General features: G+C 34.1%; 1 protein-coding gene across 5 annotated transcripts in view; it reads right to left on the bottom strand.

Annotated features, from left to right (window-relative positions):
* The window catches only part of KHDRBS2 (KH RNA binding domain containing, signal transduction associated 2), a 381,354-nt gene that overhangs the window by 36,206 nt on the left and 321,620 nt on the right, over positions 1 to 23,528 (bottom strand). For all 5 annotated transcript variants that reach the window (XR_004749882.1, XR_004749880.1, XR_004749879.1 and 2 more), the window contains exon 8: positions 15,036 to 15,094. Coding sequence is in view for 1 of the 5 variants with exons in the window: in XM_035323018.1 (XP_035178909.1) it covers positions 15,036 to 15,094 (59 nt within the window). In the remaining 4 variants the exon portion in view is untranslated. The remainder of the gene's footprint in view (positions 1 to 15,035; positions 15,095 to 23,528) is intronic.

The raw sequence follows: 23,528 nt of genomic DNA, 5'->3' as shown, positions 1-23,528 counted from the left end.
CTCCTCTCCTCTCCTCTCCTCTCCTCTCCTCTCCTCTCCTCTCCTCTCCTTTTGCCTTGTCTTGCCTTTCATTTCCTTTTGCCTTGCCTTGCCTTTCCTTTCTTTCACCTTGCCTTTCCAAGAGGCACTGGTCTTTCAGATTCAGCTCAGAAACAATGATTCTTAAATTTTTGACTGTAGTGTTTCTAATTCACTCAAAATATCCAAGAGTTTTGTTAAAATTTTTTAATAGAATGACCTAAGAATGACTTAAACAAGAAAATAGAACTTTCTGTACAAACTAAAATACATTAGCTAATACATCATAATATTAAACATCAAAATTATATTAGTCATACATTTCAAATAAAGCTAACTACATTTCCTTAAATTTAGCCTGCTACTTGATTAATGAAATGATGGTCTCAAATTAAATATAATAAGGAACTTAATTTGTTTATTTTTTATTTTGATTGTTTTCCTCTATGTTAGTGTAGATAACTTACCAAAGTTCATTCTTCACTAGTCTGTCTTTAAATAGCTTATTCATGTTGATGAGCATATAATGACAGGATTCTCCAGTGTGACATAGAGGTCTTTTGTACCTCGATTAATGTGTCTATTGATAATGATATAAAATTCCAGATACACAACAGTACTATCATTGCATAGTACAAGCACAGAAAAAAAAAAAAAATGAAAGAAAGAAAAAATAAAGGTAAGCATCTTCATTTTGTTTGGATTTTCTTTTATATAGATATATGTTAGAGTCCAATTTCTGATGGGAACAATCAGTATGGTCATAGACCACATCTGGCAGTGCAGACACATGCAATATTACCATGTTTGCATCCTACTGAGCCGTGAATGGGCTTAAATGCGGGTTGGAGAGGACACTTATTTCCTTCCTTTTATCTTTTGATGCTCCTGCTCCTTTTGGTATAGAAATAACAGGCCTACTAAATTGGCCCACTGGCTTTGTATTTTCTGATACTCTGTTACTGAAATCACTTATATTTTCCAAAGGCAAGGGGTAAATTTGTCCCTCCAGTCATATCACACGTCAAAGAGAGTATAAAATGTTGTGATACAGATTTCTTTCCAGTTTTGGTTTGAGATGGTAAATCATTAGTAATGTATTCTTCCAGTGTAGACTAACCTAATGACCTCCTTGTTTTCCAAGCTTTGTTTTAAAGAGGAATAAAAATATTGCTGATGTTAAGGAAGAATTAATTCCTCCTTGCTATTCACCTTGGAAGTTTAAAAGTTTCCACTACCTATTTTTTAAATTTTATTATATCATTTAATGAATTTTAAGACTTTAAAAATTCTCCCTGAATAATACATGAAATGCATCATTTATTCATTTTAATTTAGTAGGAAAAACAATAGCATCTCCCGTGGAAAAACAGAATATCTGTTATTTTCTTACACAATTGGAGTATGTAATTTTGCTAGAGACCTAAAAAAAAAAAAAAAAAAGGCCCCTATATGCCAAAGACTCCAGGAGTGAGTAGAGTTAAGAGAAAAAATAGAAGTTTGGCTGAACTGAAACATTTTAATTAATGAGACTGTTGTTTTTTAATGGGCCTGTTTCTATTGCTGTTATCTTGTTTTTCCTAATCGATCACTGCTGACTTTTGTGGCCAGTAAGAAAATAATTAACTTACAGTAGAATGAATGGTTAAAAGGTATAAAAGATAGCTTTTATAAAACTAATAAAAACATAAAAAAGTATAAGATAGTGCCCTATGAAAACAGAAAAATGAGAATATGAAACATAATAAGACTGTTAAGTTTCTGGAAACTACTTCTTCTATGCAAGATGTCCTCTCTGAAACTACATTTCATTATCTCATTGTCTGGAGTCTGAGAGAGGAACATGCATGGTGGAGGGGAGATAATAGCTGCAGAGCTAAGTGAGACAGGATAGGATATATCCTGAGATAGCTCAGGATAGAATGTACAGGAGAAGATTTGGAAGTAGCTGCTCTTGATATGGAAGAAGAAGGGCTTCTGTTGCTTTTTTTTTTTTTTTTTTTTTTTTTTTTTGGATAATTCCATTTATTTGCTGTTTCTCTGAGCTGCTTAGAATATTCTGTTGTTGAATATGATTTATATTTATATTTATATATTTTTTTACTGTTATATGAAACCAAAGTTTACTGTGGAAAGCTTTTGCCTAAAGGGCTGAAGAAGCGTCAGCCAATATGATATAGTCCTAAATCCTCAGGTCTCTCATTCCTACAGGGAATCACTTTCCATATTGTGAATTTAAAAATCCTGCCACTGCAGTATGTTTCATTACACCCTTTAAAAATGGCATTTTGTGTAAATGTGCTGCAGCTTCAATTACCCTTTGCTGAAGTGTCACTGCATTTGCTGAGAGGCCCCGGGGAGAAGTAAGGTTTAGATAAAAATGGAGAAGCTTTTTTTATATAAATGAAAATGACTAAAGTAGTGAAAATACTAACATTACAACTCAAAGACAAAAAAAAATTCTTGTGACCTTAGACTCCCTCCCCTACATCCTGATTAAAAAGCCTTCATATAAACCATATAACTGTGTTTTTGAAACTGCATGTGAGAACACAATCTTTCTGCCAGCTCTCACATATTAAAAAATGACTTTATATAACCATTGGAGGAAGCTGTTTTTCCTTGACTAATAGTGTTTTTGGAGTAAATTGTTGCTCTGGCTGTACCAGCTTCTACAACAGAACAAGAACAGAAACCCTAATTTGTAGTACAAGTCCTCTGTGTTCTTTATTCCAGTAAAAAGGTGGACTTATTTGCTTGATTTCCAACTTTAACAAGGAAGGATGGTGATCACTATTTATTTACATCTATTTGGTAAAGAGATTATCAAGATACGAAAAGAAGGTTGACAGATTGTTTTTGATGATCTTACATGATAGGCTCCACTACATTAACAGGTGAATTTACAGCCAAAACATGGACAGAAGGTTTGGGATCAGTCTTCAATTGGGAAAACACTGTTCACTACCACTGATGTAGCAGTAAAGGATTATATATTTATTGTGTTGAAAGGAAGTTGATATGGAACCACACTATCAAGAGTCTCTGAACCACACGAACCCAGTGAATAACAAGATACAGATACAGACACACCAGAAATTAAAAATGGATTATTATTTGGTAACTTTTTTTTTTTTTTTTTTTTTTTTTTTTTAATATTATATGGGAGTACTGAGGTGTCACAGCTGATCTCCTCTGGGATACAGTACTGGTCAGGAGGTGAGAGGGGAGAGTAATTTGACATTGTGATCTCTATTAATTAGCAGAGAAATAAACTAACTATTTGCACTCCAGAAACAAACAAACAAACAAACAAAAAACAACACAAAGTCTTAAAACCTGTGTATGGCATATGAAAAATTGAATAAATTATGGGAACAAATCCTTGAGAACACAAAACCACAAACATACAGACACATGGTCAGGAAAAAAAAGGGTTGAAAGTATGTTGTGAAGCAGGAAACTTGCTGGTGAGAACAGTGAAGCCTAGTCTTTCTCTGAGAGACTGTGCCAAAATGGAAAGGAAAGAGAACCTGGACATATCTGGTCTTAATAAAATGATATGTCAATGAAGTGGAAACTGCAGCAGAGTTTGAATGAAGAGCAGGTAAGAGCTGTAGTCTGGGAGCAAGAAAGGTAATCAGGAAAATCACTACTGAGACTGTGAATCAGCATGAACAAGAGCTGAAGGGATGTGCAGAGAGGTCATCATGTTTTAATACTGATTCCTTTTCCTCCTTCTCATTTCTGTGCAAAGAAACCCTGTGGAGTCTGACCTCCCCATTCCCTTAGGCATGTCCAGCCTGCCTTCATCCTTCTTCTCTGGAGGACTCCTCTCATCTTCTGTCCTTTGCTACTTCTGTCTGTCACTGATGCTGTCAGTGTCTGTCACTGATGCTATTCAGTCAATGACTGAAAGATAAACCCGAAAAAAAAAAATATACAGAGAATGTATAAAATAGAAAGAAGGTGATGAGTAAAGGAGCACAAAAGCATTTTTTTTTGCCTGCACTCACAGGAGTTGGGATTGAAAGTGTAAAAAGAGATAGTTAAAATGACAGTTTAAGAAGAAGCATGTAAAAGATCAAAGAACAATGCTCTGAGGGCATACAAATTGAAACTAGGGACAGAGGTGAAATAGGGAGCAGACCTAGAAAGCATGCCAGAAAATGGACATTTCATTTTATTAATAATTGAAGAGAAATCTATGCAGGCAGCTTAATTACTTAGAGGTGAGGGTCCAGTTTTTTTCCAAGAATTTGTTATTACCAATTTGGTAATTTCTCAGATTAGTGAAGAAGAAATGTGTGTTTCCTTTTCAGAAACTGAAAGTATAAATTATGGCTGATGTGTTGGAAACAGTTTATAGCTAAGGAATCTTAGCTGGGGCATGAGGATTGCTTGGGGTATGATAACAAATGCCATCTTAGTCAATGAATTTTTTGGTGACTACTTTGATAGGAAATGTGAGTCATGGGCACAGCCCCTTAAATTACACTGGACACCTTTCAGTTTGTTGCGTGCTCCACCAGGAAACACTCACCACTAGGAAACATAAATTAACTGTTACTATCACAGGCAATCGGCACCCTTGGTTTACAATTGATTGAAATTGTGTGTTAGTATTTTAGTACTGCTTTTTACAATTCAGTTGACTCTTAGTTGCTGTGTTCATTGAGTTCTCTATATATTTTCAGTATGCGTTACAGACATCAATACATTAGCTGAAACTCCCTTGACAGATTATTGTACAACCAATTGCTAGTAGATTCAGTAGCTCAGTCTGTTAAAACACAAAATATGTTAGATTTTTTTTTTTCCTCACTGGGCAGTCAAAGTGAAAAAAAGGTCATAGTAATTTTAACCTGTGAAATTCTTTGAATCTGGAATCACTAAATGGTTTAATTTATAACAGAGAGGAAAACACATGAAGTTGTTTCTGTCTTACTATTTTACCTATGTAGTATTAAGAGTACATTAAAATTCACAATGGTCTACCTAATACAAAATTCTGCTCTGAACAATGCTATCATCACATGCTTAAATGTCTTCTAGTACAAGACTCCAGTAAAACACATATTCAGAGAACTTTTATTCTCCTCTTCAGTCAGCATTTTTTAACCTTGTCATGGAATTTCGATCACTGAATAAAACTCTTTCACAAATACAGAGGGCAACAATATAAGTAATTGAAAGACAGATGATTTACAATTAAAAATAATATATTAACAGGATCTGATTTGCATATGAATGCTATTTCTCAATAACATTTACATTTATATTCGTTACTTATATCCTGTAATTATAAAGACCCAATCTCTTCTTTTTCTTGGTAACTTATTTAACATCTGAATATTGCCCACATTTTAGGGGGACAATTTTATTAATCTCTGGTCAATTATTTTGGGGCAGGTGGCCAGGAAGAGATAAAAAGAGCTATTCTGTTTAGATAGTTAAGATGTATATGACAGTAATTAAGATAATGTTTTAATGTGATTTGCCATTTAGCTTTCAATGTCATTAGAAACACAGACACTTCTTTTAATTCACAATAAAATAGCTTTCTTTCCTATAAGGAAATATTCTCCTTACAGTCTTTACAAGGTCACTATAGTGCATACATTTGGCAAGAGAACACAACACTAGAGATGGAGTGTAAATGGAACTAGGAATTGTGATTTCTAGCTCTTCTCCTTATTTGCTCAGTGACCTTGGATTTTTTAATTAAAAAAAAAAAAAATGGTGGTATGACTGCCTCACCAGTAAAACGAGACAGGAATACCTATCTCCCTGGGGTGTTCTGAAATGTAATTAATAGCCTGAGTAGTAAGAGAAAAGTGCTATAGATGTGCTTAATGGAACACCCAATAGAAACCAGACAATTAACTTTAAAATGAGAACACTGAAAATTAGAATGATTTTCTTTGGATAATTCAATTTTTCCCATCTCTCTCATAAACCTCCAAACTTCTTTCTCCTGGAAAAGATGGGTGGAGGCACAGTGCTAAGCAATGCTTGGAAACTTTTTTCTACTCAGGCTAATGACTAAAGTTCTGCTAACACTGAAAAAGCCAGCATTTCACCCCATAAATCCACTAAGAAAAGACAGTGGCACCTGTACCATAATTGGACAAGTATATATTATTTTAGACAAAAAAAGAAAAACAAAACAAAACAAACAAACAAAAACAAGAACAGGTTTTGCCTTATTTTTTAAGAATAGAATTTGCATAGTTTTTTTTCTTTTATTTATTTATTTGTTTATTTATTTATTTATTTATTTTGCTATTTTGGTCTCTTTTTGCTTATATGCAAAGTCCACAACATGCTCAAAATTTTCTCCCTCAATATCTGTGCATTTACAATTTTGAAAGAAGGATAACTGGAGTGGCTATGTTTCAAATCACAAATGGTAACCTTTTTATTTAAATAAGGACTTCTGTCAGAGGACAAAAATTATTTTTGAAACACAGTCTGAAAACCACTAAGTTTACTTATACCATACTAAAAAGCACTTATTTTTACTAAACCTACATAAAGTCAAGTTTGCATATGCAATATATGCTCAAAAACGTGATATAAAAACTTTATATAATATATAAATATTATATTTATTTATTTATATATAATATATAAAATTTATATATATCTTGATATAAAAACTTTATATAATAAAGCTCAAAAACTTGAAATGCTAGGAAAACCTCCTGGTCTAATAGTCTATTTTGTGGACTTAGCTGCAACTGTTTCAAAAAAAAAAAACACTCTCCCTGTGCTTGATGCTACTTTCCCTTCAGGAGGGCTAGCTAATTAGCCGACATGGGTACTCCATATTTACTGCGTATTGTGAACTGCCCTGGCTTAAACTGATTCTTCTCAGTGGAGAATCAAAGAAACCATCAAGAAACCATCCATGCAACTGCACTGAAGCAGATGAGATGATTACTGTGGCACAAGTAATGTTGGCAAGGGGAGCAGTAATGAGTATAGGAGAAGGCAATTTCTTACAGGTCTTCAGCCACTTTTGCAGTAAACATCTGCAAAAGGAATTAATGAATGAAAATAAGGACTTGAAGGAAAGGAAATAAGGACTTTCCACTTAGGTTCTCCAAATCTACAGTTCCCATGGTGAAAGTCAGTGAAATTACTGTGTGAAATACTACATATGATAAGAAAGTTTTGCATGATTTACTTATTCTTATTCTGTCATATAAAAATGATTAATAATTCAGGATTAATAGAGCAATAAGTTGCTATAAATTAAGAGCACTCTTTTCTGCTGCTACAAGCAGATATATATATATATTTGTAATGTAGTAGTATATCAACCGAAGTATAAAAGTTTTAGGATATACAGTCAGTTAAAAGAATGTGACAGATTTAAATATGGAACTTTCTAAAGAGTTACAACTTAATTAAAACAGTGATTTGACAAAATGGCAGTATCTTTAGTATTGTCCCCACAGCAGCCATCATAGCTGATGTGAATTTAAAATGTGTTCCTTTTCTTGAAGACTTTCACAATCACTCTCTTATAAAAATAATAAATCTCTTCTCAGGGAATGAAGAGTATTTGAGATATAGCTAAGGTGATTTCTCCAGTAAAAGATTTGATAAAATTTTGCAGGAAATTAAGGAATTTTTTTTAACTGTTTATTCAGTCCTACAGTGTAGGAACTGAGGTACACAGGCTCTCTGATACCATAGTAAGTATAGAAATGATTGAAATAGAACATTAATGAGAGGCAATTTATATGACCTGTATGTCCATATTCAGTAGAAATTTTCAATGACTCCTGCTTCTGGTGGAGAAAAAGTGGAGATCTGTACAGGAAGACTCAGGAGCACTTCTGAGTTTCCAGGTCTTCTCAGGGAGATGCTCATCTACCTCATGATCAAGGAGAGACTAGATGCCTTTTTATTCCCCCAAATAAAGGTGGGCCTGAAGTTTCATGGCACAACGGCAACTTCTGGGAGAGATCCATGGCACATCTGGCAAATTCATTGATCTGGACCACTGGGAAGGCACCAGGACTCACATGCTATATCAATATTATCAGGTAGTGCATAAATCATATAATTATAGAATATTCTGTGTTGGAAAGAACCCACAAGGATCATAGAGTCCAAATCCTGGCTCCACACAGGTCTACCCAAAAATCAGAATTCAGACCATATGACGGAGCAAAGTCCAAACGCTTCTTAAACTCTGACATGCTTGGTGCCGTGACTATATCCTTGGGGAGCCTGTTCCAGTACATGACCGCCCTCTTGGTGAAAGAAGCTTTTAATGATATCCAACCTGAACCTCCCCTGTTGCAGCTGATAGTGTTCACACTGCATGCCTTGTAGAAGATTTTTTCCATTTCAGACCAGCCCTAGTTTGAGCCTCTGGACTGATTGTTTACAGAGAGTATAAGAGCATCTGGTTTAGTTTCAAACTAAAAATCAAACTAAAGCTACTTTAAATCTACTCAGTTATATGAAAAGAAGTGTAATAAATGAAGACAATTAGTAAATCTGCTTCAAAAGTGTACTCCTGCTCCTGTGCTAGTGTAGAAGCACACAGAATGCACTAACCTGCCTGCTGGTTGCTCTGTTGAGGCTCAGCAGAAAAAAACTCTACCACACCTCTGCCTCTTGACATTTTAACTATTGTCCAGTATCAAAGACTTAACAGAAAAAAAAGAGTATATTACAGCTACACAGAGCCTCTTGGCCTGAAGCAGACTAATTTGGTATGCTATGTCTTTTCCTGTTGAAGCTAAAACTTTATAGAGAGAAATGCAAAATTTCAAAAGAAGAAAGCAAAAGTTCTTGTTCTAAAATTTATCTCAATGCTAAAATGTTCTATCAGTTGTAAACAAGTTTTTTTCTTTAGTACCTTGCCAGTGATACCTTTTATCAGATACCAAAGATACCAACTTACAAAATATAAGTTTAGATTATATAAATGAACAATCAGTTCCCATTAGCAAAGCTTTATCAATTAATATTAGTAAAGATCTTTCCTGTAATCAGTGTAAACTTCACAAGCTATGTGAAGTCAAACAATATAATGAGGAGAATCAGACCTGTCTCTTATATCTAGATATCAGTTGCTACCTTAATTGAATATTTCATTTCCTACATTTGAAGACTGAAGACTTAAATGGGGCTAGGCTACCAAAACAAACAAACAAACAAACAAACAAAAAAAAACACAAAACCAAAAAAACAACAGAATCACAGAATCACAGAATAGTCTAGGTTGGAAGAGACCTCCAAGATCACCGAGTCCAACCTCTGACCTAACACTAACAAGTCCCCACTAAACCATATCCCTAAGCTCTACATCTAAACGTCTTTTAAAGACCTCCAGGGATGGTGTCTCAACCACTTCCCTGGGCAGCCTATTCCAATGACTAACAACCCGTTCAGTAAAGAAGTTCTTCCTAATATCCAACCTAATCCAACCACCATCACCAACAAAAAAAACTCATTACTGGTTAATATACTTCTCAGAAAAACAGAAAATTAAAAAGTGAACAAGGTAGTCAGAAGCTAGTGGAGCATTGTTGCATATTTTTAGCTTTTAGCCCTATAAAGCCCTGTAAAGGATTTTTTATAAAGTGTTGTTTGTGTAGAGCATTACTTAGTAAACTAATTATCATCAAAACTATTAAGCTGTTGTATTAAATCACTGGAAGAGAATTATTTGTAAAATAGTTAATTCATTGTGGCAGCATTTTACAACTTAGATGATGTTTTACATTAAAAGGAATTATATCAAACAGCTATGCTTTCAGATTTTTATACAAGATAGAATTATCCTAAAACTAAATACTAGTTTTTTACAAGTGAGAACTTAATGCTAAAATGGCACAGTGGTGCTAATATGCACTACAAAATGTTGTAATTGGAGAAAAATGAACACATTGTAAAAAAAAGATAAAAAATCCTGAATAATTTACAGTAAATAAAAATATGAGACAAATATGTTTTCTCCCAATATATATATATATATATATTTCTGAATCCAAAATATTTTTGTCATTTATGATTAAATGAATCTGAATGTAAACCTTTTTTTTTTTTTTTTTTTTTTTTTTCCTTCTTCTTCCCCTGAGGTTGATGAATGGAGCAAGGCATTTATTTAGCTTGAAAATTTTATAAAATAGAAAAACTAATTTTTGATGAAATGAAGAGTTCCTCAGGTTTCTTAATTAAATGCAAAAATATCTACCACTGTTTTATTTTTGGTCAATAGAATATTTTTTGAGTTCAAAGCAAAAATGATTGACTAATGCTAATGTTTGACTTATTTTTTTAGGGTTCCTCTAATTTGTGTTAAAACAAACTGTGAAAAATGAAACGGTTTGGGGTGTTTGTTATTTTTTCTGCCCCTTTTAAAGGCATCAGAATAAGCAGAGAGAAATGAATTCTGACTGAGGAATGACAAAATACTGTAAATAAATGAAAGACATTATGAATGTGACTAGAGAATACTAATATATATGTATATATATATATTTTTACAATACAGCGGAAAATTGGAAGCATGGCCAGGAGTTAGTTTTAGAACAACCAGAAGGAAGTACATTTTAAGGCATGAGTAATTTCATTGTAGAAGGTTTCTCCATTAATTTCTGTGGATGCTAAAACAGAGTGAAAAAAGCAGTTAAACTAACAAGTAGACGAGAATGGGACAGTGACTATTAAACACAATGATGTGGCACGTCTTTGGCCTAGGGAGTCCCTCAGTTTGCCAGAAGTGGGAGAGATTGGGATATTGTACAAGCTGAAGTACTACTTTACATTTGTCCTGTTCTAGTTTTTCCTGATATTAGCCATTTGTAAGCAATAGTACTTGGGATTTTTGAGCTTGAACAACTTAATTCTTAGGATTTGTAGAGTTTTTTAAACCTGAGTATTTTGGCCAAGACAAATTTTCCAGTTTCATAAACATTCCTAAAAATCGCTGGCATCCCTGCACATGGCAGGTAGGTTGGAACTAGATGATCTTTAAGATTCCTTCAAACCCAAGCCATTCCTTGATTCTATGATTAACTTTGTTGATGATTAATTTTGTTGATTTCAGGCCAGACAGATATAATTAATATAGTTTATAAGATATAGGATGTGCTTGCCAACAAGTCATGCTATATCTGTTATCCTTCTAGAGTGGGCTAACAAGCAGCATAACACTTGTAGCAGGAATGCTGGTTTCTCTATAGAACAGGGAAAACGAGAATGAAATGAGTTGAATGGTTTACAAAGGGCTTTTCCTTTACATTGTTTCTATCCAGTGAATTAAATGCATTTTTTTTTTTTTTTTTTGTACTTCAGCAAGATAAGTATCATAAATGGTTACTAAGTGTGATTAGAGGTGAGGTTACTTTATGTTTTAGAAAATTGTACAGTAAAAGTACTGTACATATAACTGGTCTTTCAGTTTTAAACCACCTTCTAAAGAAATTTGTCAGTAAAAATAATAAAGCCTGTAAGGGCTAGATCCAGAAGATGTCATGCATGTGTCCCAGGTTTTGTTCCTAAGCCCCAAACGTTGATCTTTGAAAATTCTCTAGCAGTAGCTGTATAATACTTAACCCATGGAAAATCTGAGGGAATCTCATAATTCCTTAATAGAACATTCCCAGATGCTCCAAAGATTCTGCAGGAAATAATTTTGAAGCATTTGAAATTTGGTCCTTCTGAGACTGGGTGGCAAGGATATCAAATCACAGTAAGGAGTTTAAGCATCTAACTGCATAAGAGGGTCTGTGCTATGAATTTTTGTTCATAGAACATCCCTAAGTCACTGGAAAAAGTGGAATTTTACCTATATGTCTCTCAGCTGCCTTTGTTATTGCCCTGGGAGGTTTCCTGATTGGGTTTGAAGGGGATTCAATTCTCAGGAACCTCACAGAAGAAACTGAACAAGGAGTTCATGGCGATTAACTCAAGGTGTAGATTCTACAGCAGGAAATAGCGTGCGAGAATCCACCTTGCCTAGCCTCAGACAAGTAACAGGTCTTTTCTTGCTTGGTACCTATACCTACTCAAAAGAGAGCTGAACATTTGGAGAATGACATGGCTTTCATGTGGACTCTGCTCTGAAACACAAGTGTGATTTTTGCATCCATTTTGCATAAATGTATAAATCTGAACAACTTCTGAGAAAAGAGTACCCACAATCAGATTTCACTGCACTATTTTAAAAGGAGCATAAAAGAACCCATGAGACATAAAACACCTGATATTTCTCAGAAGAAAGAAAAGCTATAGCAGGCAGCTTGTATGGGGGTACTATGGCATTATATCACACAACAAAATACAGACAGCTCTGTATGACACATGAAGGCAAATTTGTAAGCACTATGACGCATTACTATTTGGGGGAATCAAGTTCATGAACTAAAGTAAAAGAAAACCTTCTCAGGATTAAGAACCATCTAAAGATAAATTAGAAGCAAGAGGATGAATGAGACCATGAGACAAAATAGAGAAATACCAACCTATTTTTTTTTTTTAAATATATATATATATTATTATTATTATTTATGCAGATACTAACAGAATAAAGGTGAAAGGGCAAGTTATAGGAAATGTGTAATAGACATCAACTAGAAAATGGGTATTTGTACTGTATGTGTCTATGGTCTTATTCAGAATTTTGGGGAATTCTGAACTACAGAAGTGCACCAGAAAGGACTGTAAAGGAGGGTTATAGTCTTGTGGAAGGTAAAACAAGGTGTGAAAATGAACGGAGGTGAGAGAAAAAGATTGTTGATTTCTGTGTGATGCTGAGATATGGTAGGGGAGTTAATTTTATACAGTATGGAGGATTCAGATGCCTCATGACAAATTGCAACACATTCTGAAGCAGAATTAGAGAACAGAGACATAATGGAGAGTTAGGGCAAAAGCTATATGAGGATGAGAAGGGGAGGCACCTGCTTGGTTATTGGTTGAGTGGGAGGCAGTGAAAAAAAAAAAAAGATACAGAAAAAAAAACACAACTGTGTGTGTTCACACACATCCGAAAGAACATTCAGAAAACTATAGCTGCGTATACTCAGATTACCTCCTCAGACAAACAGTGGTAACTTTGGGATGCAGAAATTTCACGCACGGCTTTCCAAAACATATAAACACCAATTTTACTAATCTGCTAAAGTGAAGCAATGGGAGCACAAACTCTCATATACATATCTCTCCCTGATTTCAGAAAGTAGAAAAATTGCAATTTGTAATATTATGCCATTGTCACATTTGCTCCATGTTCTTGGCAAAACTACTCCAGAATGTTGTATTCAACTGAGAGCTCAGAACATACTTTATGCAAAAATGTAAGTCAACAGTTATCAGCCATATATTTTGAGACAAGTCTAGCAAAGAAAATTCAGATATTTTCAGTTTGTTTCAGCTGCTTAATGGAAAAAAATAATAATAATAAAAAAGTAGCTTCATGCAGAGCATAAATTTAGTCATGATCCGACTCCCTGAACACTTTGTAAGCCTTAGTTAATTAGTCCTTGCAAAACCCCTGCCGGGAAAACAAGTTTTACAAATGAGGGATTGGAGGAAGACTGACATTACTTCAAATGGCTTGCCCAAGCACACATAAAATCGGTGTGGAGGAGTCTAGTTAAATGTTTAACGGTGGGTCATTCTTACTGTGCTGAGACTGCTTTTCTGCATTGCCCAAAACCTTAGCAATGCATCTAGAAGGAGGGATGTAGAGGGAATCCGTAAAGGGGAGGAGAGGTCTTTCATTGCAGATATTAAAAAACTACATACAAAGAGGAAAAAAGCAGAGGGTGACTGAAGCACAAACATAAATATGGATATGTTATTATTATTGTTTAGAACTGGAAATGTGCTTGACTGCACATTATATTATCCAAATGTATTGCAAATACTAATTATACAAAAAATTAAGTTATTTCTGATTATACAATGCAATCATTTTGACAGTGTCCCAGTAATGTCTTGTGATTGCTGTACAAATACAAAGGAAACTGCAACTTTATATTACAGTGAAATTTGCTTCACAGCTGCATGAATAAAAATATTTTTTTCAAGCAGCAATCCTTATATAACCCCTTAATGTAACTTCTGCTTGCAGTGTCATTTCCAGCAGCTCTCATTTTCGTAATGCTTTGGAAGTCACCATGCAAACTTACAATACTTTATTAGTACCAGTAAATCAAGCATGATAGCTGTGTTGAATACACAAGGGTCAGTGTCTAAGCTTACAATAGTCAGCATTGCTCTCTTGTTTCAGTGAGATTGTCATCTGATTCACTGTGTCATCTGATGGTAAAATGTACTGATAAAAATATGATTGGAAAGAATGGAATAGATTCTATGTATTTATTGAAATACTTCATTAATATCAAGTAATGGATCTAGAAAATGGGCTGTACACGTTGAAGTGATATTGTCTTTTTTCTCATGCCTTCTGTTTTTTTAAAGAGGAATTATTCCATCTCAAACACAGACTTAGTGGGGAGAGGTGCAAAGATCTCAGTGCTCCCTTTATCCTTACTGATCATGCAGCCTGATGATATTCCTATGCTCTTCTGCCACTTGGTGCAGGAGGGGTTCACACAGGGTGGAGCACCCTCTTCTTCCCCTTTGAACAAGTCTATATTTCAAAATCTTTCAAAACTTGCTGGTTGAAATGCATATGGCAGTAGTAGATATACAGGATTATTGGCACATCAAGCAGACTGAAACATAACATGATTCAGGCACTGAGCAGAAACTTCAGCGTTGCTGTTAAAGCTGATCTATGATTGATTCATTTGCTTTGTAATTTTGATCAAAATGGATCTGCCCAATTTTTTGCTCCTTCCTCAGTAAGTCAAACCTCACCATAAAACCACACAAAATGGACCACACAAATCCATAAGTTTGGCCTTTGTAAAAGCACAGAGAGAAAGAAAAGTACATGGAAGTAATTTCTGAGTTGTCAATGACAGATTTTTCTTTTGATTTCACACTTTTGTTAAAGACAGAAGAGACCTTACCGTAGCTGTCATAAGCCTCTTCACTTGTTCCATGACCGTAATCATAATATTCAGGCACACTGGAAAAGATTCAGATAGGCATGTTATTATTGTCATGGGCAAGCAACTCAAAATATAGCACAGAAAATGAAATGTATTTTAATACTTTTATAGTTTTATAGTTTTATAGTTTTATACTTTTAGCATAGTCCAGCTAGTTTCAGGGATAATGAAAATTATGAAAATGTAAACACGAAGGTATTAATGATGATAATACATATAATAAATAAAATCATATTCTTTATCTGTTAAGCATAAGGTAAAATTGTCCCTAAATACATAAAGCTAGGAGATGTGACAAACACTGTCAGAAATTCTATTTGCAAAAATAAAGTTTGAAAACAGTCTATCCACTTTATTACTCATTATTGTTAAACTGCCAGAAGAGGTGTAAACCCATTTACCTGTAATTCCAAACATTTATGCAGCATCAAATTCATCATTTTTTTTCCCCAAAGATGACTTCATTGTACTGTATGGAGCCTGCAAACCAGTTTTTACTGAGAACACTGAAAGTTTTTCAGCTTTTCTCTTGAAGAAGAATGTTTCCACTGCTATTGCACAGGCCTATTGCTTATGCAGTTATTGACAGTTATGCAAAGTTTTACAAAGTACTAATAAAACAGATATTTAAAGGTTTAAGGAGTGGAAAATCAGTTTCAAAACAATATTTTGATTGTTTTTTGTTAATTAAAAAAGATCAAGTATTGTTGTATCAGCATGTTACCAAAGGATTACAGATCATAGTAACAACTTGATATTCAGCAATCCCCTTGAAGTGGGCACCCAGAAGATTTGACCTCTGATACATATTGAAACAGGAGTGGAATTAATCACACTTTTGCTTTACTGCTATTATAATTCTCAGTTTGAATTCTGAATTTAACACCTGGAACCAAATTCAAGATCAGACTACTGCTGCTATCAGGTACCAGTCAGACATTAAAAGGAGTCAGTACCTGACCAGAAAACTTGCAATCTCTGTGCATTATATGATATCGTATTTCTTCTATCTGCAGGGAAACAAACAAAAAATACTTCCCTGTTGTTAACTCTTTTGTTGTCACTTTTGCTCCTTTCTCCGTGGAGACTGTGTGAAAAGGACTCTTTCAAAAACAACAATAGCATGCAGCCAGCTCAATATTTCTCTGTTTATAACATTATTGCTCAGGCAGTTTTCCATATTGGATTATTGCTTCAAAAATATTGTTTACACTTGAAAGAGAAGCTTAGTTGACAGTGGAATGCAACTAAAAAATATTTCACAAATGTAATAGACATAAACAATCTGTAACAATTATTTTCTTAAACAAATGTTGACTTCTTTGTTCACCAACTGCCTGTAATCAGATTTTCAATGTCTTGAACTTAATAATTATTCATAGCTATTCCTGGAATAATTTCTCAGAATAATTCATGTGCTGTATCTCATTTGAGAGCACTGATTGCATGTGTTTGATAACTGACAGTCAGGTTATTCTGCTCTGGGACACAAGATTCCCTGACTGGGATGGTACTACTCTCATAGTCAGTTTTGAGCTACAAATATTGTGTATTGTTTTTTTTTGTTTGTTTTGATTTTGAACAAAAAATGTAATGATAATTGTTGTGCATTACTAACTTAGCCAGCAGTCATTCATTCATTCATGTGAGCAAATAGAGCACTGATGCAAATATCTTAGACATGAAATTCATTTACTAAAACAGAAAGTGGATTTATGAGCGACATGAATGAAAATTAAGTTAATACATTTAAAGATTTTTCCCACAGCCATCTGAGCATAACCACAGGTGAGTCATCCAGTTTGCTTGAAAAGTAATTGTCTAAACATATACACCCTTCTCTTGAAGTTGTGCAAGACATTTTAGAAACAGACAGGGAGAATACATCTTTTTATTTGTTGAACACACTAAACATTCTGTAGCATTTCTGCAATGATTCTAGTAGCCAGTTAAATACAATTTATAGGACTACACAGGGTGAATTGGGTAGTCAAAGTCAGGGATAAATCCAGTCATATTAACAAGTTCATGGTTCACACCTAAGAAAATATTTGACATGTTCAGAACAGACAGTTGACATAGCACCCAGATCTGGCATGAATAATCTCATGTAATGCAATTTAAGCAGCATCATTTTGGCATACTGTAGCGTTTTCTTGGTAGAGGAGGGTGTTGGAATAGTGAGGGTGGTTATAGGAAAAGAAATCATAGAACTCTCATCTTCTGTCAGTGGATAAGATCCTAATATTTCTTCCTCATATATTTTACAAACAAATTGCATCCAAAGGTCACATTTCAGCTGAGTGCATTTTGGACTCAGTCCAAAGGCCAGTAAGTTATCAACAGCAGTCCCCCTTTCACTGGTCACTTGAGCGATTGCCATCAGTATAACATCTAGCAAAATGTAACAGTTGCAAGAACTGGTAAAAATTCCTTGCTACGTTATGGTTGTTGTATTTTTTTATTTGAGAAAAAAAAAAAAAACAACACAGTCATACAGACAATAAGAACAAGAGATAAGGATCCTGCACAGAAAACATTTGTAAATTAAATACATTATAAAAAGAATTCAAAGTCAATACACAAACCATTAAAATAAGAAACAAGCTGTATTGCTGCTGTAGAAAGGAAATGTTTTGTTGTATACTGCAAATTTGATGGTTGTAAGCATAATCCTTAACCTGTTTCTGAAAACACATAATTCATAGAAAAATGTCTAAGTTCTCCAACTCTTTTTTCCCTGAATAATGCATGTTTTTCACAGATTGGAATGAAAATATTTCAAATTAATTGGTAGCTCATATTTAGATAGTGTTTTGAACAATAACTGGGACAAATTTGTTTCTTAGCATGAAATACCCAATTTAAAGACACTTCTTGTGAGCCAGACTGCTCATTCATTAGTCTGCTCTATTTTAAACCTTTCTGAATATTCACTATAATGAATTATATGCATTTATTTGTAAACATTTTATGTGTTTTATTAAAGTGAACAATGAATGTTTATAAAAATGGGTGATAGAAAATGGTACTACATACATAAGGTCTTTATTATTAAAATACAGATAAACATAATTCATTTGCATTATGCCCAGCTATGGAAGGAAGAAAAACAGCAAACTAATAAATAAAACTTGTTTATATAATTTTAACGTTTTCAGACAGTTCCTGAAAACTGCAGTGATCATAAATTCTAGAGACCTCAGGTTCTGTTGGCAGTGCTAATTGGAAACAAGACATCATTATCTATCATTAGCATTTATTACTTGCAAGAAAGATGAAGTGTAATTTACTAAAATTCAAGTACCCACCTGAAAACATGATGCAATACATTTTATAATGTGGATAAGATTAACTCATTAACAACTTTACAGAATTTATTCCTAAATTTTCAAAGTATTGCACTATAACACCACAACTCTGAAACATAGGGGACAATGTGTCATGACTTAGACTTACCTTCTATATGTACCACTTGTGGAAAAAATTACATATATGGGACTCCGAGTCTTACAAATAGTTTAATTATTTTTATATCCCAATTGTTTTTCAACATCAGAACCTCTGATAAAATTTTCCTCTACCTAGATTAAATTTTCAGAACTAGGTCTATGATTCTGTGTTTATTCCTACCCTGTGGACAATAATATTAATAATGTATATACCATTAATCTTCATAATCATAATATATTTATGTTTATTTTTAACTTAACTGTAGCTCTTGGTTAGTGCTTTTGAACATACTTTAAAGTCTGGGGATCAAACCTTTTCAGGCAGATAAAGACAGATCAGTTCCAAATAAAAGAATAAAAATGTTCTTTATTTGGGCACTAAGGACCTCCTAAATTCCTTCCAACCAGAATTATCTGGCGCTCCTATGGTATGAAAATACCTTAAATGCAGAGACTGTATACTTAAACAGCAACCGGCTTTAAATTTCTCATTATGTGGGATATTTTCAAATTGACAGAAACTAAGCAAAATTAAATTGCAGCTTGCGTCAATGCCCATGGGAAACCACACAGCTCAAAAGGCTTTGAAGAATAGTGCTTTAAGATGGTATAAGCAGAGAAACGCAAACAAAGGAGTTAAGACTGAAGTCACAAAACCCCAATTCTTAGGGTCAACAAACTACCTGAGGGAGGATTGATGTTTACCACTAAGCAATCAATGGTTTTAGATATGGAAAATCACAACATTAATGAATAGACTGCACTAGCCTTTGACTGATCTCTTCCTGTACCTGAAGGAAGCTGCTGGCAAAAGACACAGGGTCAGCAGCATTACCATTTGGCTTCCTGGCTGCTCTTGCAGCTTCTCTAATATAATGCAGCAGAGCATTGCAAGAATTGAAGAACTTGTGTTCTTTGTGTTCTCTTGTGTCTTTTTCTTATCTGTTTGTTCTTTGCTTTCACTCACTGGTAAATATCTAAATTTTTGTTCTCTAACTGTGGAGCACAAAATGTGGTTGTGGACATGCAGCGGTCACACTAACAGCCAGAGCTGATAGGTACAAGAAAGGGTTGGTCTGTTTTAAACACTGTAAATGCATGGTTCCATATAGATACTTGGTGAAGTGTGTTCTGTAATCAATCCTGAAAGACCTTAAGAATCTAATAGCTTTTGATTAAAACTTCTTGAGCTAGATCTTTAGCAGATGATTATTTATTTATTTATTTATTTATTTTTGTTGTAAAGGTATATTATTATATCTTGCTTCTCTTTCATAATGGTTGCACTCTTTAGCTGGGAGATTATACACTAGAATCTTATATGAACCTTTTATCAGGAAATGTTTAGGAAAGAGTCAGTTTTGGAAATTTTGATCAGCCTTGGAGTTATAACTCACACATTAGGTAATAATCACAATTCTTTTGTGAAGTACTTGAACTGGTCCAAACTAGAGATTCAGCTCATGCCAGTGAAGTTCCATAGTTAGATTCATAAGCAAACAGATGAAAAGCTTCCATGCTGTACTTTGAATCACTCTTGAGAGACTTCCCTCTTTGTGTTGTCACTTGACAATCTGAGAATGAACCAATGTGTTTTAGGATTGGCAGTCTTTGAACAGAGATTCCTGGCCTTTGTAGTTGTGCAGTTAGCATCGATATTTTAGACAAATACAGGGAAATAAAATTATAGCTCTCTTTATATCTATATCCCAGTCTGTATTAACTTCACATAACAGATTCTCAAGTCAAGTTAACATACTAGGTTCAACCTTTTAGACAACTCTTATTCCTTCTTTTTTCATTTCCTCAGGTGGATCCTTTGAAGTCTTGGTATCCTATCTCCCATTACCTTCCCCTTTTCCAATATAATTTCTGTTGACCATCTTGCAGAATTTTCAGTTTTAAATACTGATAAATTATACAATCAAATACTTAACTCCTATGCTAACAGGATCCTGTCTAATATTATTCTAGTCGTTTCATGTATGACTGCATTTGTAATGCTACTCTCTCCTACATAACAGAAGCAGTCAAGTCAGCAGGATTTAACTTATAGCAGACAATGAAAGAAGAATTGTTTACACAAAGCAGCATCCTTCTTCTTGGAAGAGAAGTGAAAGTTGCACTTACATTAACTGCAATATATGCAATTTTTATAAAATAATATTTCATATTGGAAATGTGTGAATGAAGAAATAATCTTCCTAGGAATCTAAGACTTATTGGATCATCTCTGTTTAATTAAGCATTACATCTATAGGAAAGATGAGGAGTCTTTTGAATAAAGGAACTTGTGGGATTCATCCTTAAGTCATAAATATGGACCTTTACTAAATAGTTCTTTAGAACTAATGGAATAATATGGTGAACAATTTAGTGGATAAAGTGTCCCGTCCCCCCCTCCTGGACTTGTTCTGTAGCTTACTGTATGCCTGAAGCTGAACTAGATCTCATCTGTCTCCAGTGTTTTCTTGTTTGAGTTCATGTTACTGCAACTCTGATTAAAAAAATAAATAAGGAATTAAGCCAGTAGCGTTATAAAGGACATGTGCAGAGAGCCTTCTGAATTGAAAGATGATTTTGGGTTCTGAAGTTTTTGCAAAGTTTGAAATAGAAACCAAAATTCCATTTATGGGCTACAACCACAGACACACAGGGATTTCTAGTCAAATATTATCCTTCCCTCTGTATTTCTCTCATACACACAAAATTATTACTATTTCAGAATATAATATAAAATATCTGCAGACACAGTATTTACAAAGGGAGTGATACAGAATTTTAGGAATCCCAGCCAGTTTTAGAGAAAAAAACTTTTATCTACTTCAGAGCAGCTAAATTTTCATTTTGCTCATAGAATCTAGTAAACGAGAAGTGGCATTTGAAAACAGTTTCTGATGATGAATGCTGTAAGTGGATTGCTGTGAAGATACATAAAATGTCATATTCTAGGCTTCCTGGCTTGATTGATTTTAATGGGTTGGAAATAAAATACAGAGAAATCTTTATTTATGAACAGGTGGATATAAGCACAAATCTAAAATGAAATATGACAAAGTATAAATACATTGCATTCTGGTTAAAAAGTGAGAGAATGCATAATAGTGAAAAATAATAAAGAATATTGCACTTTAAAAAGAACCAATGTACCTATTACAGCTTGGATTATATTTGTGTCTATATATTTAATTATACAGGAATATTTTGATTGTGAAGGCAAAATGATTAAACCTCCAATCATATTGCCAAAAGATTTACTCATGTGAGAATCTGCTAAATAAGTTAATGATTATTCACAGTCCTGTCTAACTAAGTAAGGACAAAAACATTTCACTTAACTATGGACATTTCACTCCAATACTAGTCTGCAGGAGCTTTTTACAAAGCCAGTAGTTAGAAAAAAGGTGGGACTGGCTGATCGAATGAATGTATCTGTTCATTGCTTTAAGCATTTATTTGAACTCATTCTATCCTCAAGGAAGATCATTGACCTCTTTCTGTATTTTCCTTCTCAATACAATCACAACATATAAATCTGACAAATGCTGTTTACTAAAGGTCCCCAGCAAGACATTAGGAAAGGACATATGTAAATACCATTGTGATTTCCTCTGTCTTATTCAGAAATATTTGTTCCATGTTCAATTGCTTTGGTATTCAGTTAGCATAGATATCTTCCACTTTCTGCTTGAAAATCCCTCCCCAACATTATCGCAGGGAATTCAATCAAAGGGAGGATATTTGGAAAACACAGACAGGGAATGTTGAACAAGGGGTAGGTACAGACACACTAGAGACATTGGAAAGAGATAGGAAATTACTAGAAACCCCCTGGACTTCTCCCTGCAAAATGTCTATCAGTAGGTAAGGAAACTGATGTCATTTCAATTTCTTGTGGGAAATGTGTAGGCTTCCCTATTATTTAAGCATGAAAACTTTACAGTGCTGAAGACTAAACCTGTAAATAGGAATCAGAATTTGCGTGCTATACAACAGCTATTTGCTACTGGCAATGCTTTTTTCCCAAGTAACTTCTGATTAATTTTTCAAAAGTTTCCAGATGAAGTTTTCCTTCAAAAGATATATCAGAAAAGGTTCTACATTTAGTAAGGTTTTAATATCTGTTTAGCCAAAGCCTGAAACAGAATAAGAAACATTTCCACCATGTAGGTAAGAAGCTTTTGAAGTTTTTTGACTCAAAGGTCGCTGAAGAAAGCATACGCTTTTCAGTGGCACTGTGCTGATCCCCTGCTTGGACTGCTAGACTTTACAATGATGCTAACGAATTAACACTCTTAACGTCACTTACAGGGACAAAAGTGGCCTGTAAACTGCTCCAATACAGCCGTTAAGTCAGTAAAAGCTGTGAAAAATCTAAATGCTGCTGCTATCTGTCCCTCACATCCAAAGCAGAAGGTTTTTAGCAGTTCACTCTTGCAGAATCTTGGCAGAATTATTTATTCTTCTTGCGACTACAGATGACAGTGAGAAGGCTGACAAAACAGGTTTTGCGTTGTAATTTGCATTAACCATTGTTTCATGTACTCTGGTACTGTGGTAAGAAGTCCACTTCAATAGTTGAAAGTAAAAGTAGCACCTTAAATAGTTTATGCTTCACATGAGTAGGTCATGATTCATTGTCTTTGTAGTGTCGAATAAAATTAATAACTGTTCATTTTCTTGATAGTTTTGTATCTAGGATTTCTTCCCCTAATTAATTTGGCACCTTTTCATCATAACTAAGGAAACAGACCATCCAAAACAGAAAGTTCATCCGGTACTATATTGTACGGTATTATGAAATGTATTATAGATTTCAGTTTGTGTACATTTATATATCTAGATGAAAATGTTATCTGTGAAAATTTAAGATCTGATATCGTTATTATGAGGTCATCCTGAAGGAATGGACTTACTGCAATTTAATACGATATGCAAAACATATGAAAGTCAATGTCCTACTCTATTATGAATGAATTCATTATGTATTTAGAGCTTG

Source organism: Oxyura jamaicensis, chromosome 3 (genome assembly GCF_011077185.1).
Source record: "Oxyura jamaicensis isolate SHBP4307 breed ruddy duck chromosome 3, BPBGC_Ojam_1.0, whole genome shotgun sequence".
Classification (NCBI taxonomy): Eukaryota; Metazoa; Chordata; class Aves; order Anseriformes; family Anatidae; genus Oxyura; species Oxyura jamaicensis.
Note: the sequence above shows the minus strand (reverse complement) of the source record. Positions and strands in the feature narration are given on the sequence as shown.